This window comes from Grammomys surdaster, unplaced genomic scaffold (genome assembly GCF_004785775.1).
Source record: "Grammomys surdaster isolate TR1022 unplaced genomic scaffold, NIH_TR_1.0 172, whole genome shotgun sequence".
NCBI classification, from domain to species: domain Eukaryota; kingdom Metazoa; phylum Chordata; class Mammalia; order Rodentia; family Muridae; genus Grammomys; species Grammomys surdaster.
Genome location: NW_021604620.1, coordinates 8415745 through 8432949, shown reverse-complemented (window position 1 = coordinate 8432949; position 17205 = coordinate 8415745). Strand labels below are relative to the sequence as shown.

General features: G+C 48.5%; 1 protein-coding gene across 1 annotated transcript in view; it reads right to left on the bottom strand.

The window, feature by feature from the left end:
- Nucleotides 1–6940: 6940 nt before the first annotated feature.
- Nucleotides 6941–17205, bottom strand: part of Cmtm7 (CKLF like MARVEL transmembrane domain containing 7) — a 25543-nt gene continuing 15278 nt past the window's right edge. Inside the window, exons 2-5 of the mRNA XM_028767448.1 lie at nucleotides 13285–13458; nucleotides 12107–12205; nucleotides 8915–8996; nucleotides 6941–7447 (exon numbers count right to left, since the gene is read on the bottom strand). Coding sequence (XP_028623281.1) covers nucleotides 7434–7447; nucleotides 8915–8996; nucleotides 12107–12205; nucleotides 13285–13458 — 369 coding nt within the window. The 3' untranslated portion in view covers nucleotides 6941–7433. The remainder of the gene's footprint in view (nucleotides 7448–8914; nucleotides 8997–12106; nucleotides 12206–13284; nucleotides 13459–17205) is intronic.

Below are 17205 nucleotides of genomic sequence, written 5' to 3'. Positions count from 1 at the left end.
CAGGAAGGTCATTAGCTTAAAGCCAACCTGGTTTACATAGTAGTGAACATATTCTTAGAGCCAGCTGTGGTGGCGGCAGATCTCTGTAAGTTTAAGGCCAACCTAGGCTACATAATGAGGTCTAGGTCAGCCAAATAAACAAATAAAAACAAAAATACTTTTAGGGAATGACATGGCATGAGTTGTATAAGAATATTTCACACTGGAGAGCTTTAAATCTCCTTCCCCCTCTTTTCCTTTTGCCCCTCCCCTCATCTTTCCCTTCTGTTGAGAGACAGGGTCTCACGTAGCCCAGGGTGGCCTCAAACTCACTCTGTAGATGAGGATGACATTGAACTCCTAGTCCTTCTGTCTTTGCTTCCCAAATTCTGGGATCATAGCTGCGCATCACCCCCACCTAAATAATTGAAAGAATCAAGTTTGGAACTCTGCCTCACACGCTAGATGCTGTTCTTGGTCTGTGGACAGATAGAGACAGCTGTTTGGGACAGCTCGATGGCTGGACAGTGGGAAGCAAAGCCAGGACGTTCTGCTGAAGCCAGCACTATTTGTGGAGTTTGTAAAATTCCTGCCTTCAGTCCCTAGTGAATAACAGGATCTTTATAGTCATCAGGAATTCACTGAGATTTGTACATTCTTCAGGGTTTTTATTTGTTTGTTTGTTTTTTGTTGATAAAGAACATTGTATCAATATGCAGCCAGCTGCAAAGAGCAGAAAACCTAATGCAGCCTCCCAAACAGTAAGGAATTCACAGTAGGTCTGGAAAGGGCACCTGGCTGGGCAGCCTGTGGCCTAATCCATGCACTTGTGAAACTGGGGTGGGGGTGGGGGTGGGGTCCCTTCTGCCCTCCTGGTTTCTGCTGGGACTTCTGTCTGCAGAGTTGAGACTTTCACAGGACTGCCCAGAGGTGAGAAGGGGTTGTTGGTTCTCCCAAATCTCTAGATGGTCCTTTCCTGTGAGCCTTTAGTGGATTTGACTCCTTTTACAGGTCAGCTCAAGGTTGCACTGACTGATTAATGCACTGTGACTAGATGAACATACTACAGACCCCCCACCCCCACAACAGTGTGAAAATACCTGGATTTCAAGTTGTCCTCTACCTGACAAAGTGGGTTTTGCTAACAGAGGAAAGGAATCATCATGTGAGATCGAGGACAGATAAAATTGGGATGCCCAGGTAAAAACCAGCCCCCTACACCAGGCAGTGGTGGCGCACACCATCGATCCCAGCACTTGGGTGGTAGAGGAAGTCTGGTTTAGATAGCAAGTTCCAGCTCAGCCAGGGCTACACAGAGAAACTGTCTTGAACTGCCCCCACAAAAAAAGCCCAACCAACCCCCAGTTTTTAAAGCACTTATTATGGTCTGGGAGATGGTCCAGTGAATGCTTCCAAAGACTTACGTTTAAACCCCAGAACCTACCTAGAGCTGGGTGTGGTTGCACATGTGGCCATGGGAACGCAAAGATAGGTGGATCCTGGGGTTCTCTGATCAGCCAGTGTAGCCTGCTTGGTGAGCTTGAGGCCGATGAGACCTCAGCTCGAAGAAAAGGTGGGTGACTCCCAAGAAACACTGGTTTCTTCTGATCTACACACCCATGTACATAGGCATGTTCACACACGTGTACTGCACACTCGAACGTGTGTGAACATATAGTTGTAGTCCTGGCTGCCCTGAGATGTCTATAATTTTTTTTTAGGCTAAATTATAGTTCTATAAGTAAATTGTACCACAGAAACTTTTTAATAAAGGCAGCTATAAAAGGCAGTAAAGATTCTCATTACCCCCAACTCATTTTGAATATTCATGTATGTCTGTGTATGTGCATGTTACAGTGCCTATTAGAGGTCAGGCTTTCAGGAGACAGAGCTCTCTGTCCACCTCGTGGGAAAACCAGGAACCAACTCAGCAAATGCCTCTGTTGGGCACAGTCACCAGCCCATTAAAGATTTTTGTGTGGGGTTGACGAGATGGCTCAGTGTTTAAGAACGCTTTCTGCTCATCCAGAAGTCCTGAGTTCAATTCCCAGCAACCACATGGTGGGTCACAATGATCTGTAATGGGATCTGATGCCCTCTTCTGGCATGCAGGTGTACATGCAGATAGAGCACTCAGGTATAAAATAAAGTCTTCAAATAATTTTTGTGTGTATATATAGTCCTCGACATTTTTGTGGTTGACTACTTTTTTGTTTCTTTTTCTTTTTTCTTTACCTCCTTCCCTTCTTTCTTTTCTCCTCCTCCTCCTCCTCCTCCTCTTCCTCCTCTTCTTCCTCTTCTTCCTCCTCTTCCTCTTCCTCCTCCTACTTCTTCTCCTCCCTCTCCCTCTCCCTCTCCCTCTCCCCTTCCCCCCCTCCCCTCTCCCTCCCCCCCCTCAGCAGGATCTTGTATATCCCAAGCTAGCCTAAAGTAAGCTCACTATGCATCAGAATTAACATGAACTTCTGATCCTTCTGCTTTCACCTCCCAGTGTTGGAATTACAGACATGTATCCTACCACCCACATGGTGGCTCACAACTGTCTGTCACTCCAGTTCCAGGGGATTTGACACCCTAATCTGGCCTCTGCAGGTACCACGCATACGTGTTTGCATACATGATGCAAGCAAAACACACATAAAATAAAAACAATAAATGTTTTAAAAATAACAAAGAGATAGGAGAAGCCAACATGGTAGTGTACACTTATAATCCCAGATTGAGAGGCTGAGACAGGAGGATCACTTTGAGTTCAAGATCAGCATCCTATGTTCCAGGGCAGCCTGGGATACAGAGGTACAGAGTGAAACCCTATCTCTCTCTCTCTCTCTCTCTCTCTCTCTCTCTCTCTCTCTTTCCCTTCTTTCCTTCCTTCCTTTCCTTCCTTCCCTTTCCTTCCTTCCTTTTTTCTTTCTTTCTTTCTCTCTCTCTTTCTCTCTCCCTTTCTTTCTTTCTTTCTTTCTTTCTTTCTTTCTTTCTTTCTTTCTCTTTCTCTCTCTCTCTTTCTTTCTTTCTCTTTCTTTCTCTCTCTCTTTCTTTCTTTCTTTCTTTCTTTCTCTTTCTTTCTCTCTTTCTCTTTCTTTCTTCTTTCTTTCTTTCTTTCTTTCTTTCTTTCTTTCTTTCTTTCTTTCCTTTCCAGCCCTGGCTGTCCTGGAACTCACTTTGTAGACCAGACTGATATTGAACTCACAGAGATCCACCTTCCTCTGTCTCCCAGGTGTTGGGATTAAAGACCTGTGCCATTATCTCTACTGAGAGCCTATCTTTAATTACAAATAAATTAAGGATGTGGGAGAGAAGGTGTAGTTTGAGACCAGTAGAGTGACAGGCAAATGAAGCCACCAAGGCAGCACGGGGATGTCCCCTGCTGACGTATGAACTCACAACACAGTGAGTGGAACCAATGTAAGAAACGAAACTATGTGGTGATTGGTGTTTCCGGAAGCGATGGTGGGAAGGGAAAGATGGGAGGGGAAGGCATCCATGTGGTGGCTAATCTTGGTTGTCAACTCAGCCACATCTGCAATCAACTAAAACCCAAGTATCTGGGCAAGCCTGTGTCCCCTGTAAGCCACTCTAATAAATTTGTGTGTGTGTGTGTGTGTTGTCTGTGTGTGGAGGGAGAGGGATAGAAGAGTGAAAGAAGCCAGGCGTGGACCAGTGGTTATCCTGTGTTCTAAATTGAGGACTATGACTAATCCATGTGTCCTCATAAGAGTGTGCTTCTCTGTTTTACGGATGAACCTCAGCCCTTGTTCTGGCGGGGCAGGGGCCGCAGTGCATCGCTTTGGCCGCCAGGGAGCGCGCGCTGCACGAGTGGGCGCAAGCCCTTGGCCTCCACCAAAGGGTGGAGTGCATCTGAGAAGCAGAGCTGGGAGAGGCTGCTGCAGGCATGCACAGCTGAGGCAGGGGAGGGAGGCTTCCGCCTGCTAGAGGAAACAGCTGGCAGCCCTGCGGGCCTCAGCAGGACTTCCCCGCTTTACCCCAGAACTGCCAGGACACGCGCGGGGTCACTCGCCAGTGGGCGAGCCGGCCGCGCCTGCTCCCAGACAGGATTGGTTTGGCTTCAGCTTCGTTTCTAGGTTTCTTTGGCAACGTTTCCAGATTGGGAGATGCTTAGCTAGAAGGCCCAGATTTCCAATTTTCTGGGTCACTGGGGCAGCTGGCAGCAGTGAGCAGCTGGCAGGTGGCAGCCCTGGGCCAGCTGCCACCTCCGAAGTGAAGCGCCCAGCAGGCAGGGTCTGCCCCAGCTTAGAGAACCCTGACTAATCTGGACAGCGCTCCTCCTCAGGTAGTAGCCAATCGGTTCCTTTTTTATTTTTTCAATTTTTTTTAGGTACATAAGGAAGACAGTAAAATCTCTCTATGTAACAGTCCTGGCTGTCCTGGAACTCACATTTTTGGGATCGTGGTGGCATACACTTTTAATACTAGCACTCTGGGGGCAGAGGCAGGTGATCTCAGAGTTCAAGGCTAGCCTGGTCTAGAGAGCTAGTTCCAAAACAGCCAAGGCTACAGAGAAACCCTGTCTGGAAAAAAACAAAACCAAAACAACAAAAGATACTTTAAAAATGATTTTTACATTTTTATTAATTTTTTTGAGACAAGATCTCCCTATGTGTAGCTGTGCTAGCTTCAAACTTAGCATCTTCCTGCCTCAGCCCCCAGAATGCAGGAGTTACACCACACCTGCCTTTGTTTTTGTTTTTGGTAAAGGTTGGTCCATCCTGGCCTGACCTTGGTTGAACTCCTGATCTTCCGGTCTCCACTTCTGCCTTGTTAGGATTATGGATGTACCACCACGTCTTCTTCACCAAGGGGATTTTTTTTTTCGAATGCTGAATGAGCACTCTACTAAGTGAACTAAATTTATTTTTTAATAGCAAGAAGGAAGAGGAGGAAGAGGATGAAGAAAAAGAAAGAAAGAAGGAAAGAAAGAAAACAATCTTTTTAATCTAGTTCATTCATGAAAATCTATTATATAGAACAGGGAATGGGCACAAATATCCACAACTAACACAGCTAACATTTACTTATTGTAAGGTTGGTTGATAAAAACAGAGGGATCTGAGGTTCACACTTATAATTCCAGCATCTGGAACAAGGAGGCAGGCAGATCAGTTTAAGGGCGTCCTTGGGTATATATGGAGTTCAAGGTCAGCCTGGGCTATAGAGACCCCACCTCTTAATAGAAAAGAGAAAGAAACAACATAGGCTCTTCCTGAGAAGCTGCCTTGTGCATAGAGGTGGCTGCAGCCCTGTCCTCTTCTGTTCCTGTGCAGACTTCCACAGCCATTCTCACTGTGGACCAGGGAGGCCACGTCAAGGCCAGCAGCCCCTGAAGCCTGTACAGGGTGGGATACCCACAGTGAGGTTTGCACCATTGCTATTTGCTATGAGTGGCCATCCTGTATGACTGGAAGGTGATAACACCGCATCTCTCTCTCAGTGAGACTTAACATTTTACGTGTGTGAGTGCTTTCCTGCAGCCTGTACATTCCTGTAGTGTCTCGTGAGGCCTGAGGAGGGCATTAGCTTCCCCTGAAGAAAGGAGTTACAGTTGTAACCCACCATGTGTGTGCTGGGAACGGAGTCAAGTCTTCTGCAGGAGTAGTAAATACTCTTGAACACTGATCTGTCTCTCTAGCCCTGGTTAACACATACTTCATGCATGCCCCACAAGCCTGTAGTCCCTCAATTCCTCCTTAGGTTAACAGGACATGAATTAGCCACGTCCAAAAGAGGGAGGCAGTGGTGAGCAGGGGCCAGAAGGCCCTTCCCACCTTTGGTCAATGCTCATGGAGGAACCTGGTGGATTCTGCTGTACTGTCCAGGCTCAGGGGAGAGCCAAGCTTGGTGTCAAGCCCCAGCATGGTCAATCTTCTGTCCTTCTGGCTTCCTTCTTGGGTCTTGCAGGCCACACTGCTAGTATGTCCAAGGTTGGTGGCTTCCCAAAGGGCCTCAAAGCCAGCCAGTTTCCAGAACCTCTCTGAGCCCCAGAGAACTCACACTTGTAGCAGAGCTTGCTACCCTCAGCCAATCCCTACTTCATTTCCCCCTCCAGGACCCAGTCAGGCCCAGGGACCCTGCTGGCTACAGTGGAGAATAGAGGCGGCCCAGTTATGGCCCCCTCTTCTAGACCCTGGGGCTGCTGGCCACAGCACAGATGGCCACTACAACATACTTAGCCTACTCTGTCACTCCTGACTTCCCCTCAGCTTCCCTGCCACATGCAATGAATGCCTCCCATTGTTTTGAGAGTACTAACTCCCCCCACCCCCAACTCCCAGGGTTTCTCTGTGTAGCCCTGGCTGCCTTCAAACTCATTCTGTAGACCAGACTGGCCCCGAACTCACAGATCTGCTTGCCTCTGCCTCTGAGTGCTGGGATCAAAGGTGTGTACCACCGTGTCTGGCTTCACCAGATTCTAAGTACTCTGTCCGGTGTTCACAGAGTCCCAGTATACTCCTGAAAATCACCCCAGATCCCACACCCTAACTGGAAAGGGAATTTAAGATCCAGGATATAAAAAGCGAAGCTGGATGTGGTGACACACAGCTAGAATCTCAGGACTTGGGAGGTGGAGATTGGAAGATCAGGAGTTCAGAGGTCACTTTTGCCTACAAAGCAAGTTCAAGGCCACCGAGACTACGTAAGATTCTAGTAAAATGGGAGTGTGTGTGTGACTGGGGTTGTGGCTTAGGGTGGTAGAGTGGTTGCCTAATATGTATGAAGTCCTGGGTTCCATCCCCAGCACCACACAAAACTGGGAGTCCTAGCACACACCTGTACTTGGGGAGTAGAAGCAAGAGGCTGAGAACTCAGGTCATCCTCAGCTACACAGTATAGTTTGAAGCCAGCCTAGGAGGGAGAAGGGGAGATGAGCATTGAGCAAGCAGTCCAAACTGTCAAACTGTCACAGAAAGGCCTAGTGTTACAGACATCTCACTCAATAAGAAAGCCTGCTGCAATTGACATTTTATTAAAAACCATGTACCCCTCACACACACATACACACACAGTGACAAAGGCAGAGATGGGGCAGAAGAGACAGGATGGCCACATAGTGTTTCACCTGACTCCTCACTTAAAATAGACTCTTCAAGACCAGATTGATAAATTAGGGTCTGGTGCCTCTGTGAGGACTCTAGGTGAGCTCGGTCCTGAGAGCGAGAAGAAAGGCATGTGTATGCAAGCAGATCCAGAAGTCTCTCCACTGTGCGCAGCGCAGTCCTTGGTACCTGAGTGGTGCTAAAAGCCCAGAAAAGAGGAATGCTCTCTGCAGCGGACTGTGGAAGAAGGCTGTAGCTGCTTGATGCCCAGGAGCCCAGTGTCTTGGCAAAGCAGGGAAGGTACAGGCCTTGTCACCTGAATAGTCCATAGCCATTCTTGGGGTCCTGGGGCAAGCCTACATCCAGCAGATCCTTTGGAGGGGACCAGAGGCTACAGCCTCATCAGGCAGATGCATCTTGAGAGAGAAAGGGAAAGTTAGGTTACTTTGCTGGGAATAGAACTCATTCAGAAGCCATGGGCTCCAAATTGTGTGTGTGTGTGTGTGTGTGTGTGTGTGTGTGTGTGTATGTGTGTGTGTTGTGATGGGGTTTGTCTGTGTGTGCCTGTATGTTTTTGTTTGACAGGATTGTAAAGTACACGCTCTGATTTGCCTTGAACTGAGGGTCTGCCAGCTTCAGCCTCCCACAGTTAAGATCACAAGCATGCTCCATAAACCCCATGTTTTTGCAGGTTTTAAAGAACACAGCATGCTTCCTATGGTGGCACGCACTTAGAATTTGAGAAGCTGAGGCAAAAGAACTGCCACAAGTTCAAAGTCAGTCTGAGTTACACAGGTAGACACTGGCTAATCCACACCTATCCCCCAAGAGAACAGACAGATAAAAGTCATCAGGGATGTGTATCAGGATCAGTTTGTGAGGGCATTCATTGGAGCAGTATTTAGTAACAAAACATTAAGCAAAACCAAAACCCTAAAACTGAGTAGGATCCCATCCCTGAAAAATAAGATAAAGAGAAAGAATTCTAATGTCTGACACATGATGACACAGAGGGGAGAGAAGGAGGCAGGTGTGGTTCTGTGCTTTGAGGCAGGGTTTCACTTTGTAGCCCTGGGACAAGCCATGTAGACCTCAAACTCACAGAGATCCACTCGCCTCTGCTTCCCAAGTGCTAGGATTTAAAGGTGTGTGCCACCATGTCCTTCCCTGGTTTTCTTTTTTTAATTTTTTAAAAAAAGATTTCCTTGTTTAATGTATGTGAGTACGCTGTCACTCTCTTCAGACACACCAGGAGAGGGCATCAGATGGTGGTGAGGCACCATGTGGTTGCTAGGAATTGAACTCTGGAAGAACAATCAATGCTCTTAACTGCTGAGCCGTCTCTCCAGCCCCCACCCCTACCCCCCAGTTTATATAAGCATATTTTCGTGTTTTTTTTTTTTTTCCAGAGAGGAAGCACTGGGAAGAGATCCCCAGGTCCAGTGTCTGAGTGCTGGACTTGCTGCCACACAGGTCATCCTCAGGCGCCTGCGGCAAAGAAGTCTGCAGCTTCAAATGTGCTCTGGGCTTCGTGAGACTTTGCTTAAGAAAAACAGCAAAACAACAAAAACTTGGCCTGCATTTTGTAAGAGTTCTGAGTTTTATTACTGTCACAGAAAGCTTATTTCAAGAAATGGTTGTATAGTCCCAGCACATGGGCGGTGGAAGGAGAAGGAACAAAGATTCCAAGTCACGCTCGGTCATACACAGAGTATCCCAGGGTATTTCCCTGGGTATTTAGAGATGGGTGGGAGGGCAGGGTCCTTAGGTCCCACCCTTCCTCCTTCTGTGCCCTGGCCTCTCACTCCACTCCGGCTCTTGTGGCTGAGGCAAGAATAAGCCCTCCACCTCACTGGCCCTGCATTCTGACGATTAAAGCTTACCTGATGACTGGGTTATGCAGGTGATCTTGTAGGACAGCCACAAGCCGGCCAGGCAGAGGAAGCTGGCCAGGAACCCAAAGATCTGCAGTGTGAGAGGAAAGGAAGTCACAGCCACAGGGCCATCTCTTTGATTTTCTTCTCTGTTCCAGGAAGGAAGCCGGGGAACCATGTGACCAAGCCACCTAGTCCCCTAGCTGCGGAGGGGATGTTGAGAGAAATCCAGCCTCTGGTGCAACGGTCATGCCCAGCAGCCAGGTGTCTGGATCTCTGGCATTGTCCTTATCACTGCAGGTGACTCTAAGGCCTAGGCTTGGGTTTATATTCACATCCCAGCTGGGGCCAAGCCACTGACTGGGTCTTGATGATCCAGGACCAATAAGTATGTGAAGTTGGTACTGTAAACTTTAATCTGGATCTAAAAATTTGAACCTTCAGAAGATTGATTATAAAGCTAGCATTGCTGGGTCTCATTGGTAATGGTCTTCTTGTCTCTGTCAGCTTTAGAGCCATGTAAGAGCCAAGAACTGAGGCCTTGGAGTTCGGCTTTATATCTGTGTGTATTTAAATGGTAACACAGTAAAAATTAAGTTGAGGCCAAGTTCCTACCTGAACGAGGGTCCATCTAGTGACGGGCTCGAAGAGGGTTGACCATGACCTGACAGGCTTCTCAAAGATGGTTGAGGGAGATTAATCATGCCTCCGGTGCCTTGGGAGTCATGAGACTAGTGGCCATGTATCCTTCTTGTGACAGAAGCTGTTGAATAACTACATACCTGCCAGGTTTCTAAGCCTTCAGGCAGCTGACTCCTTGAACTTACAACTCCCCAAGGCAAGTATGTACCCTGCACCACCCTTCCAGTTTCACAGCTAAACCAAGACCCCAGAGCACAACAGGGCCACATACAGGGCCTGACCCTGGGCAGTGGACTCCAGGACTCACGCTCTGGTAGATGGTGGCCCAGGTGCCCTCACAAAGGCCTCGGGTCACCACGATACCACTAGTGTTAACACTGGATGGGTGTGTCTCAGGAGCAGGCAGACTAAGGGTAGATTTCCAGTGAAGTTTGATATTCTTTTCAGGCCCAGCTACAGGTTTATAGGTTCTTGGCTGTCCCCAGCAACCCATACCCCAAAGTCTTTTCTTTGGTTCTCTCTGTACAGATTGTCTGAGGCACATCATTAGCCGATTGGAACCAGGCCTTGCCTCCCATTGTCTATTCTGCACAGTTAGCACAATGCTACAGCCCAGTCCCCAACTGTCTGCACTGCATAATTGAACAGTTCATTATTACAGCCATGCAGAATGCTAGTCTGGACCACAGTGCCTTGTTTGTTTGCTAATTGTCACATGGGCCCTGTCATGAACAGGGACCTCATTTTCTGTTATTTTTCTGGCTTCCCTGTGGTGTGATAAATGTTAGCTGCTGGGGGTCAGGGTCTTGGGCTGCTGACACAGTTTATGTGAGACCTGATTATGAAACCCAGTGGAAATTTCTTCATGTGTGCCCTGAAACACAGTATGATATGGTGGAGGGCAGGGCAGGGGTGTGTGTGTGTTTGTATTCCTGGATTCTTCTCCCAGCATGCACTGTTGGCAGGCAGGTGCCAACCTGCAGGTGTCAGTCACCTGTCTCCTCAGAGGTCACATGGAGCATCAGGGGCTCTGTGGGAGGTGGATTGGGCCAGCATTGTTTACAGGCTTGGCCAGCCCTCTGCAGTGATGCTGGGTCCCCACACTGTGGACCTTCAGAGCAGACCATCTGAGGGAAATTCCAGGAAACCCAATGAGAGTCTGGAGAATTCTGGTGAGACTTGTAAGTGAAACTCACACAGTCCTTGAAACTAATTAGAAAGTCTTAGCTCAGTGAGTAGAACACTTGCCTAGCATGCACCCCCATGTCCTGGGTTCTATCCCCAGCCCCGGATAAACCTGACGAGGTGCTATGTGCCTGAGATTTTAGTACTGAGGAGCTGCAGTCAGGAGAATCTCAAGTTAAAGGTCATCCTTGGCTACTTACTAAGTTGGAGGCCAGCCTGAACCACAAGAGACTGGGCCTTAATACAAACATAAAAAAATCTTCTCGCCTGCGTTGTCTGTAGCAAATCAGTACTGGACTAACGGCCACTCAGATATGAAGTTACCAAAATCATAACCAGAGCAGAAAGTCTGTCTGAGGGAAACTCCAGGGGCATAAATCATAAATCACAAGAATCTATGGACCGTTTAAAAATGTTTCAGTCTGTGTCCATATACATACATGTATATGCGTACTTGGAATGTCAGCATGGATACCCGTACCCTTGCTAGCTGTACATGGTTGTTGCTGGAATCACTAAGATAATTTTGTACCTCTGAAAGGGATAAGTGTGCCCTTTCGAGGTCTGAATGCTGTTAGAACTAACGGTGGAGCTTGGGATGAGGCCCAGCTGGTAGAGTACCTGCCCAGCACGGAATCCGTTCTCAGCATAAAACTGGGCATGGATGGAGCACACCTATAATCCCAGAACTGGGAGGTAGAGGCTGGAGGAACAGAAGTTCAAGGTTATCCTCAGCTACATAAAGAATTTGAGGTCAGCCTAGGCCACATAAAATTCTTCTTTTTTTTTTTTTTTTTTTTTTTTTAAGGAATCTGAGCAGGATGGTGCATTCCTACAACCCAAACACTCAGGAGGAGGCAGAAGGGAGGCGGATACACGAGGATCTCTGTAAGTGTAAGGCCAGCCTGGGCTACATAGTACATTCTAGGCCAGCCTGGGCTATCCAGTAAGACCCTCCCCCCCCAAAGAAAAGAGAGAAATGACTCATGGCAGATATCACTAATTGATCATGGTACCTTCCCTCTAGAAGCAAAAGAGACCCCCAAATACTTCTCTGCAGTGAAAAGTCAGTCATGAGTAGATACTCAGAGTATGCATGGGGACTGGAACCCTTTCACCCTGACTTAAGCACTGGCTATAAGGGATACAGGTCCAGACTACTATAGCTGTTCAAGGTAGACAACAGCCCTGAAGTCTGCTTTCCTGGACTCTCTAACGTGAGTCCAAGTGTCAGGTTCTCTGGAGAGAGAAGCTGGCTGGATTGAGGTAGGCACGAGTTCTAAGAAGAGAGACTCCCAAATCAACCCCTTCCCTGGCTCCCCTCAGGAAGACAGGACCATCAGAAATCTGAATTGGTCGCTAAAAACATCTTACCGCTCCGGCTATCAGGCCACCCTGGTTGTAACTCTTGGAGGCTATCACTATGGAGGCAATGAGGAGAAGCAGCGTGCCGATTACGTAGTGCAGAAGTTCCTGGAGGCCGGGGTGAGAAAAGAGAAGGAGTGGGTGGAGCGAGCGCTCGCCCTGCTGTGACACACGGAGGCAGCCCTCCCTGGGAACTCGTGGGCCAGAGGAGCTGTGTGTGTCCCACAGGCAAGCCGTGTAGAAGGCTGGGCCAGAAGGAGCCACACTGGAGAGACAGGAAGCTTGGCAAACAAATGAAAGGAGACAGAGAAAGGCTTCTCGGAGGAGCAGAGCTCCTCACTAAGAACTGCCTGGTTCTGGAGATCGGTTTGTAGAGTTTATCCTCTGGTCCTATGTTTAATCCAGTATAAACCAAAACCAGAACAGAACAAACAACTACAGAACACCCTGAAAAGCTAAAAGTGAGAAACCACCAAGTCTGACGCCCTTAAAAAATAAAATAAAAGCACCCAACAGATTGGTCTCTCAATCTGATGAGGGATATCTATAAAAGCGTATACCCAGCCTCATACAGAAAAGGCCATGACACCCGCTCTTGCCACTTCTATTCAGCGTCCGACTGCTCTGTTTGGCTAATTCTGTATAAGCAAGGCACTCAGATGGAAGGCATGTAGACTAGGCAGGAAAAAGTGAGCCATCGGTATTTGTGGATGATATGATTTGGTACATAGTGGATTCTAAGGAATCCGCTAGATCTCTGTTAGAATTGAGGGAGGGCCTTTATGCTCAGATAGAAATCAAAGTGCAAAATTAAGTGTATTTGCTAGGTGTGGTAGCACACACATGATCTGAGTTCAAGGCCAGCCTGGTTTACGTAGTAAGACACTGTCTTCGAAACAGCCTCTGCCAGTGTGTGTCAGCCACCGGGTGCCATCATTCAACTCTCCCAACAGTGTACCCAGAGGCGTCGTAACTCATCACCGATCTCACCGGCTCCTTCCTGCAAGGTTTGCCCACCTACACTCCACACACAGCAGGTGAATGCTGAGAGGAGCCCTGCGTCTCTGACACTGGGAAGGGAGCTTGAGAATCCCTCAGGAGGCAGGCAGAGATGTCTGTCAAGCACTGGAGAGTCAGGGCCGAAACAGCTGAGATGGCCGGACAATGGGGCGGGGCCTCCCTCTTACCGACAGGGGCCAGCTGATGCAGGTGAGCACACGGTAGAAGCGGAAGAGGTGGACCAGGTAAAAGATGAGGATCATGATCAGGTCGCACATGGTGACTACTTCGAAGAAGCTGTGGGCGCCATAGTCGATCGGAAGAGAGCTTCGCACACAGATGAAAGCGATCAGCAGGGTGACCTGTGGCAGAGATGGAGATGTCGGTACCTGTCTGCCCGGGCCCCCAGGAGGAGGGCGCAAATGGGAAACCAGCTGACTGGTCCCTGTGTCAAACCTGAACTGATGTGCTGCAACAATCCAGGTTGCTCCCACACAGATTGGCTGGGGGTGGGGGGAGGCTGAAGGTACCCGCAGGGGGAGCCAGGGCTTGCGTGGTAGCTAAAAGTAACAGTCAGAGTGCAAAGACAGCAGCTCATCCATTGTCCTTACCAGAGAGCGGACACTGAGTTGCTACTGACCGGCATGTGGCATACATGATCCAGCGGAAGCACTGAGGAACTCTGCCTGGGAGACGAAAGTCATCCTTTGTTTCATATAGGGAAACTGAGGCATGCAGTGTTACTAATTAGTCCAACTAGTCCATGTTGTAGGCAGTAACATATTTAAATCAGTGTCCACGCATGAGTACGTTTGTGTGTATGTATGTACATGTGTGTGTGTGTGTGTGTGTGTGTGTGTGTGTATGTGTACTCGTGTGTGGAGGCCAGAGGTTGACATTTCATGTCCTCCAAGACAGGATCTCTCATTGAACTTAAAACTCCCAATTCATTCATGGAGGCTGGCTGGCAGTAAGTGCCAGTGTTTACTTTTGGCTAGCTTTTTTACACAGATTCCAGGGATCCAAACTCAGGCCCTCCTGCTTGTCTGGTAAGCTCTTGACTGAATGAGCCATCTCCTCAGCCCTTGCTCTGCTGCGTGTGTCCTTCTTCAGGAAAAGCCTACTCCAAGAGAATCTAACATTCTCAGTAGTCAGGCAGTGTGGACCAACTCCCTAGCCCAGGAATAGGCACTTTTAAGGGATTTATTTTGTATTAGTTTTAATTATGCGTGGGTGCATGTATGTGCAGGTTATCTGAGGACCCAAGGGCATCCTGTCAGCCTCATGTCAGGTAGCTCACAATCATCAGGAACTCCAGCCCCATGAGGCTGACATGAGCCACCCATGACTTGGGTTGTCTGATAGGATAGTAAGTGCTCGTAACTGCTGAGCCATCTCTCTAGCCCTGGAACGGGCACTTTAAAAACAGGTCCTGGTCTATGGTGGTGCACGACTTTAATCTTTTAACTCGGGAGGCAGACACATCTCTACAAGTTCAAGGCCAGCTGAGTCTACATAGCAAATTCCAAGCCAGTGACATCTTGTCTCTCAAAAATAAAATAACAGCAACAATTGCACACACATAGACACACAGACACACACACACACACCATACTTGGCATGTTTTGAAAGTAATGCATGAGTTGTTCTGGGTTTTGTCTTTTGACTCTTCCCTTAAAAAGCTGAACTCTTTCAAAGGACAATGATGGGTACATGTCAGAAGACACCTGCACCTGCCTTAAAACGTCTCCTGGCCAGAGATACCACTGGGATGGGCTTAGCTGAACTGCAGCTGATGCCACAGAAAACCTTTGTCCTGAGGGTGACATGACAGCCCTGCATAGGGGACCATCAGAGAACAGCTTGATAAACCCCCTCTATGTCACAGCCCTGGGTGGGTGAGAGTCCTGAGGCACCTACTGTCTGGAGGCCAGGCTTGTAGAGCTGAGCTCCGCTGCAGGCAGATGACAGCCACTGGTGGCATTCAGGAGCAGCAGCAAGACATGTCAGCCTCCAGCATCCTTTAGACTCCCGTGGATGCTTCCAGAGAGGTGGGATCTAGGACCAAACACTCTACACCCTGCACTTCCTAACGTTCAATGTGACCTCTCCTCGGGATAGTGAGATGGTTCAGTGGATAAAGGTGACTGCTGCCAAGCCTGACGACCTGAGTTCAGACCCTTGGAGCTACATGGCAGAAGGAGAGAACCAATTCCCCTGAGGCTGACCTCTGGCTGCCACATGCATACACATGCATGTAAAACATCTGCACACACCATACATACATAATGACTAGGTAAAGAGCCGCAGGGAAAGGCTGGTGTTCCCGAGTTTGCTCTAATTGCAGTTCACTTCATTTTTCTGTTTTTCCCTTGAGACAAAGGTCTCATGTAGCCCAGGCTGTCCTGGAACTCACTAAGTAGCCAAGGATGACCTGGAACTTCTGATCTTCCTGCCTTCAGTTCCAGAGGGCTGCAATTACAGGCTTGTACCACATGGTTTTATGCAGTGCTAGTGATTGAACCCAGGACTTGGTGCTTGCTAGCTAAACACTCTATAGACTGAGCCACATACCTGGCTGCCCCACACTACCATCCTGTGGGATCTAGGGTGAGATCTCTGGGATAGTGCAAAGCCATTCCAATTACCCGACTAAAGGCTGCCCGGGTAGGGAACATCAGCTATCCCTGGCTAAGCAGCTCAGGCTCATGACACGCAGAGCAGTCTCTTGAGAGCCCTGTCAAGCCAGCAGTAAGTACTTACTGGGTGTCATTATGATTTATAACTATTTGTTACACACCAGAGCTAACTGATATGTCGGTTTTCAGAACTAGCTTAGCTTCAAGGCCTGTCTACCCTTGCTATTAGGATAGGAACAAAAACACATTTATTTAATAATTATTCATTGACCATCCATGACATCCCCAGTCCCGATCTTTGTCATCCATGACATAAGATTACTCTGAAGCTAAGCATGGTGGCCCGTGCCCTTAATCTCAGCATAGGCAGAGGCTGAAGAATTGCTTCAAATTCAAGGCCAGTCAGTGCTACAGAGTGAGCCCAAACTAAAACCAAACCAACCAACGAAAACAATCAAAAACCATGTAGGAGCTGGGGTGTAGCTTGGTTGTCAGAGTGCTTGCTAGTGCTCACAAGACCTAGGTTCAATCCTCAACACCTCAAAAAACCAGGCATGGTGGTACAAGCCTAGTTCCAGCCCTGGGGAGGTGGAGGAGAGAGGCCAAGGTTACTGAGTTAGAGACTAGCCTGAGACTCCATCTCAAAAAACATTCAGCTGATGAGATGCACTTGCGTGCAGGCCTGATGACGGAAGTCTCCAGAACCTGTGGAAGACATGGAAAAAGAGAACTGACTGCATGTGCTTGTCTTCTGACCTCCCAAATGTGAGCTGTGGGACACAAGCCCATACACACACACACACACACACACTAATGATAACACTTCAAAAACCAAACACCAAAAGGGCCATGCTGGCTTCCATTTTGCCAGGGAGATTTCTCAGGCTTGGACACGCCACACACAGCGCAGTGGCTGGTGCTTCGGCAGAATCGTAGGGAAATAAATCCTTAGAGCATCTGAGAGGCTACTCAGTCGCCTGGCATCCAGCCTTGGGCAAGTGCCAGAAGTGTGTACCGGCCGAGTCCCACAGTGAGGCTGCGGGATGCCTTGATTAAAAACCCAAGCAGCCTGGAGCCAAGCCTGTGCTAGCTGAGGAGAGGAAATTGTCCCGGATGAAAAATGACCAAACAAGTACACAAGAACCATGAAAGGTCTGTGGCCCCGGAACAGATGGAAAGTCACTATTGTCACAAGTGTGATCACCCACCGTGGAGACCAGAAGAGGAGCAGGAAGGGGGCGGGGGTCTGAGGCTGCCTGAAGACAGGTAAGAACACTGGAAGCTGACGGGGGTGGGGGGGTGGGGGTGGGGGTGGGGGCCTGGCAAGAGGTTTTAGAGGCTGGAGGCTGACTGCCAAGCCTGAGGACGGACCAGAGTTTGATTGCCAGGTCCCACAGATAGAGAATCCTTCCTATAACAGCCAGTGTGTGTGTGTGTGTGTGTGTGTGTGTGTGTGTGTGTGTGTGTGTG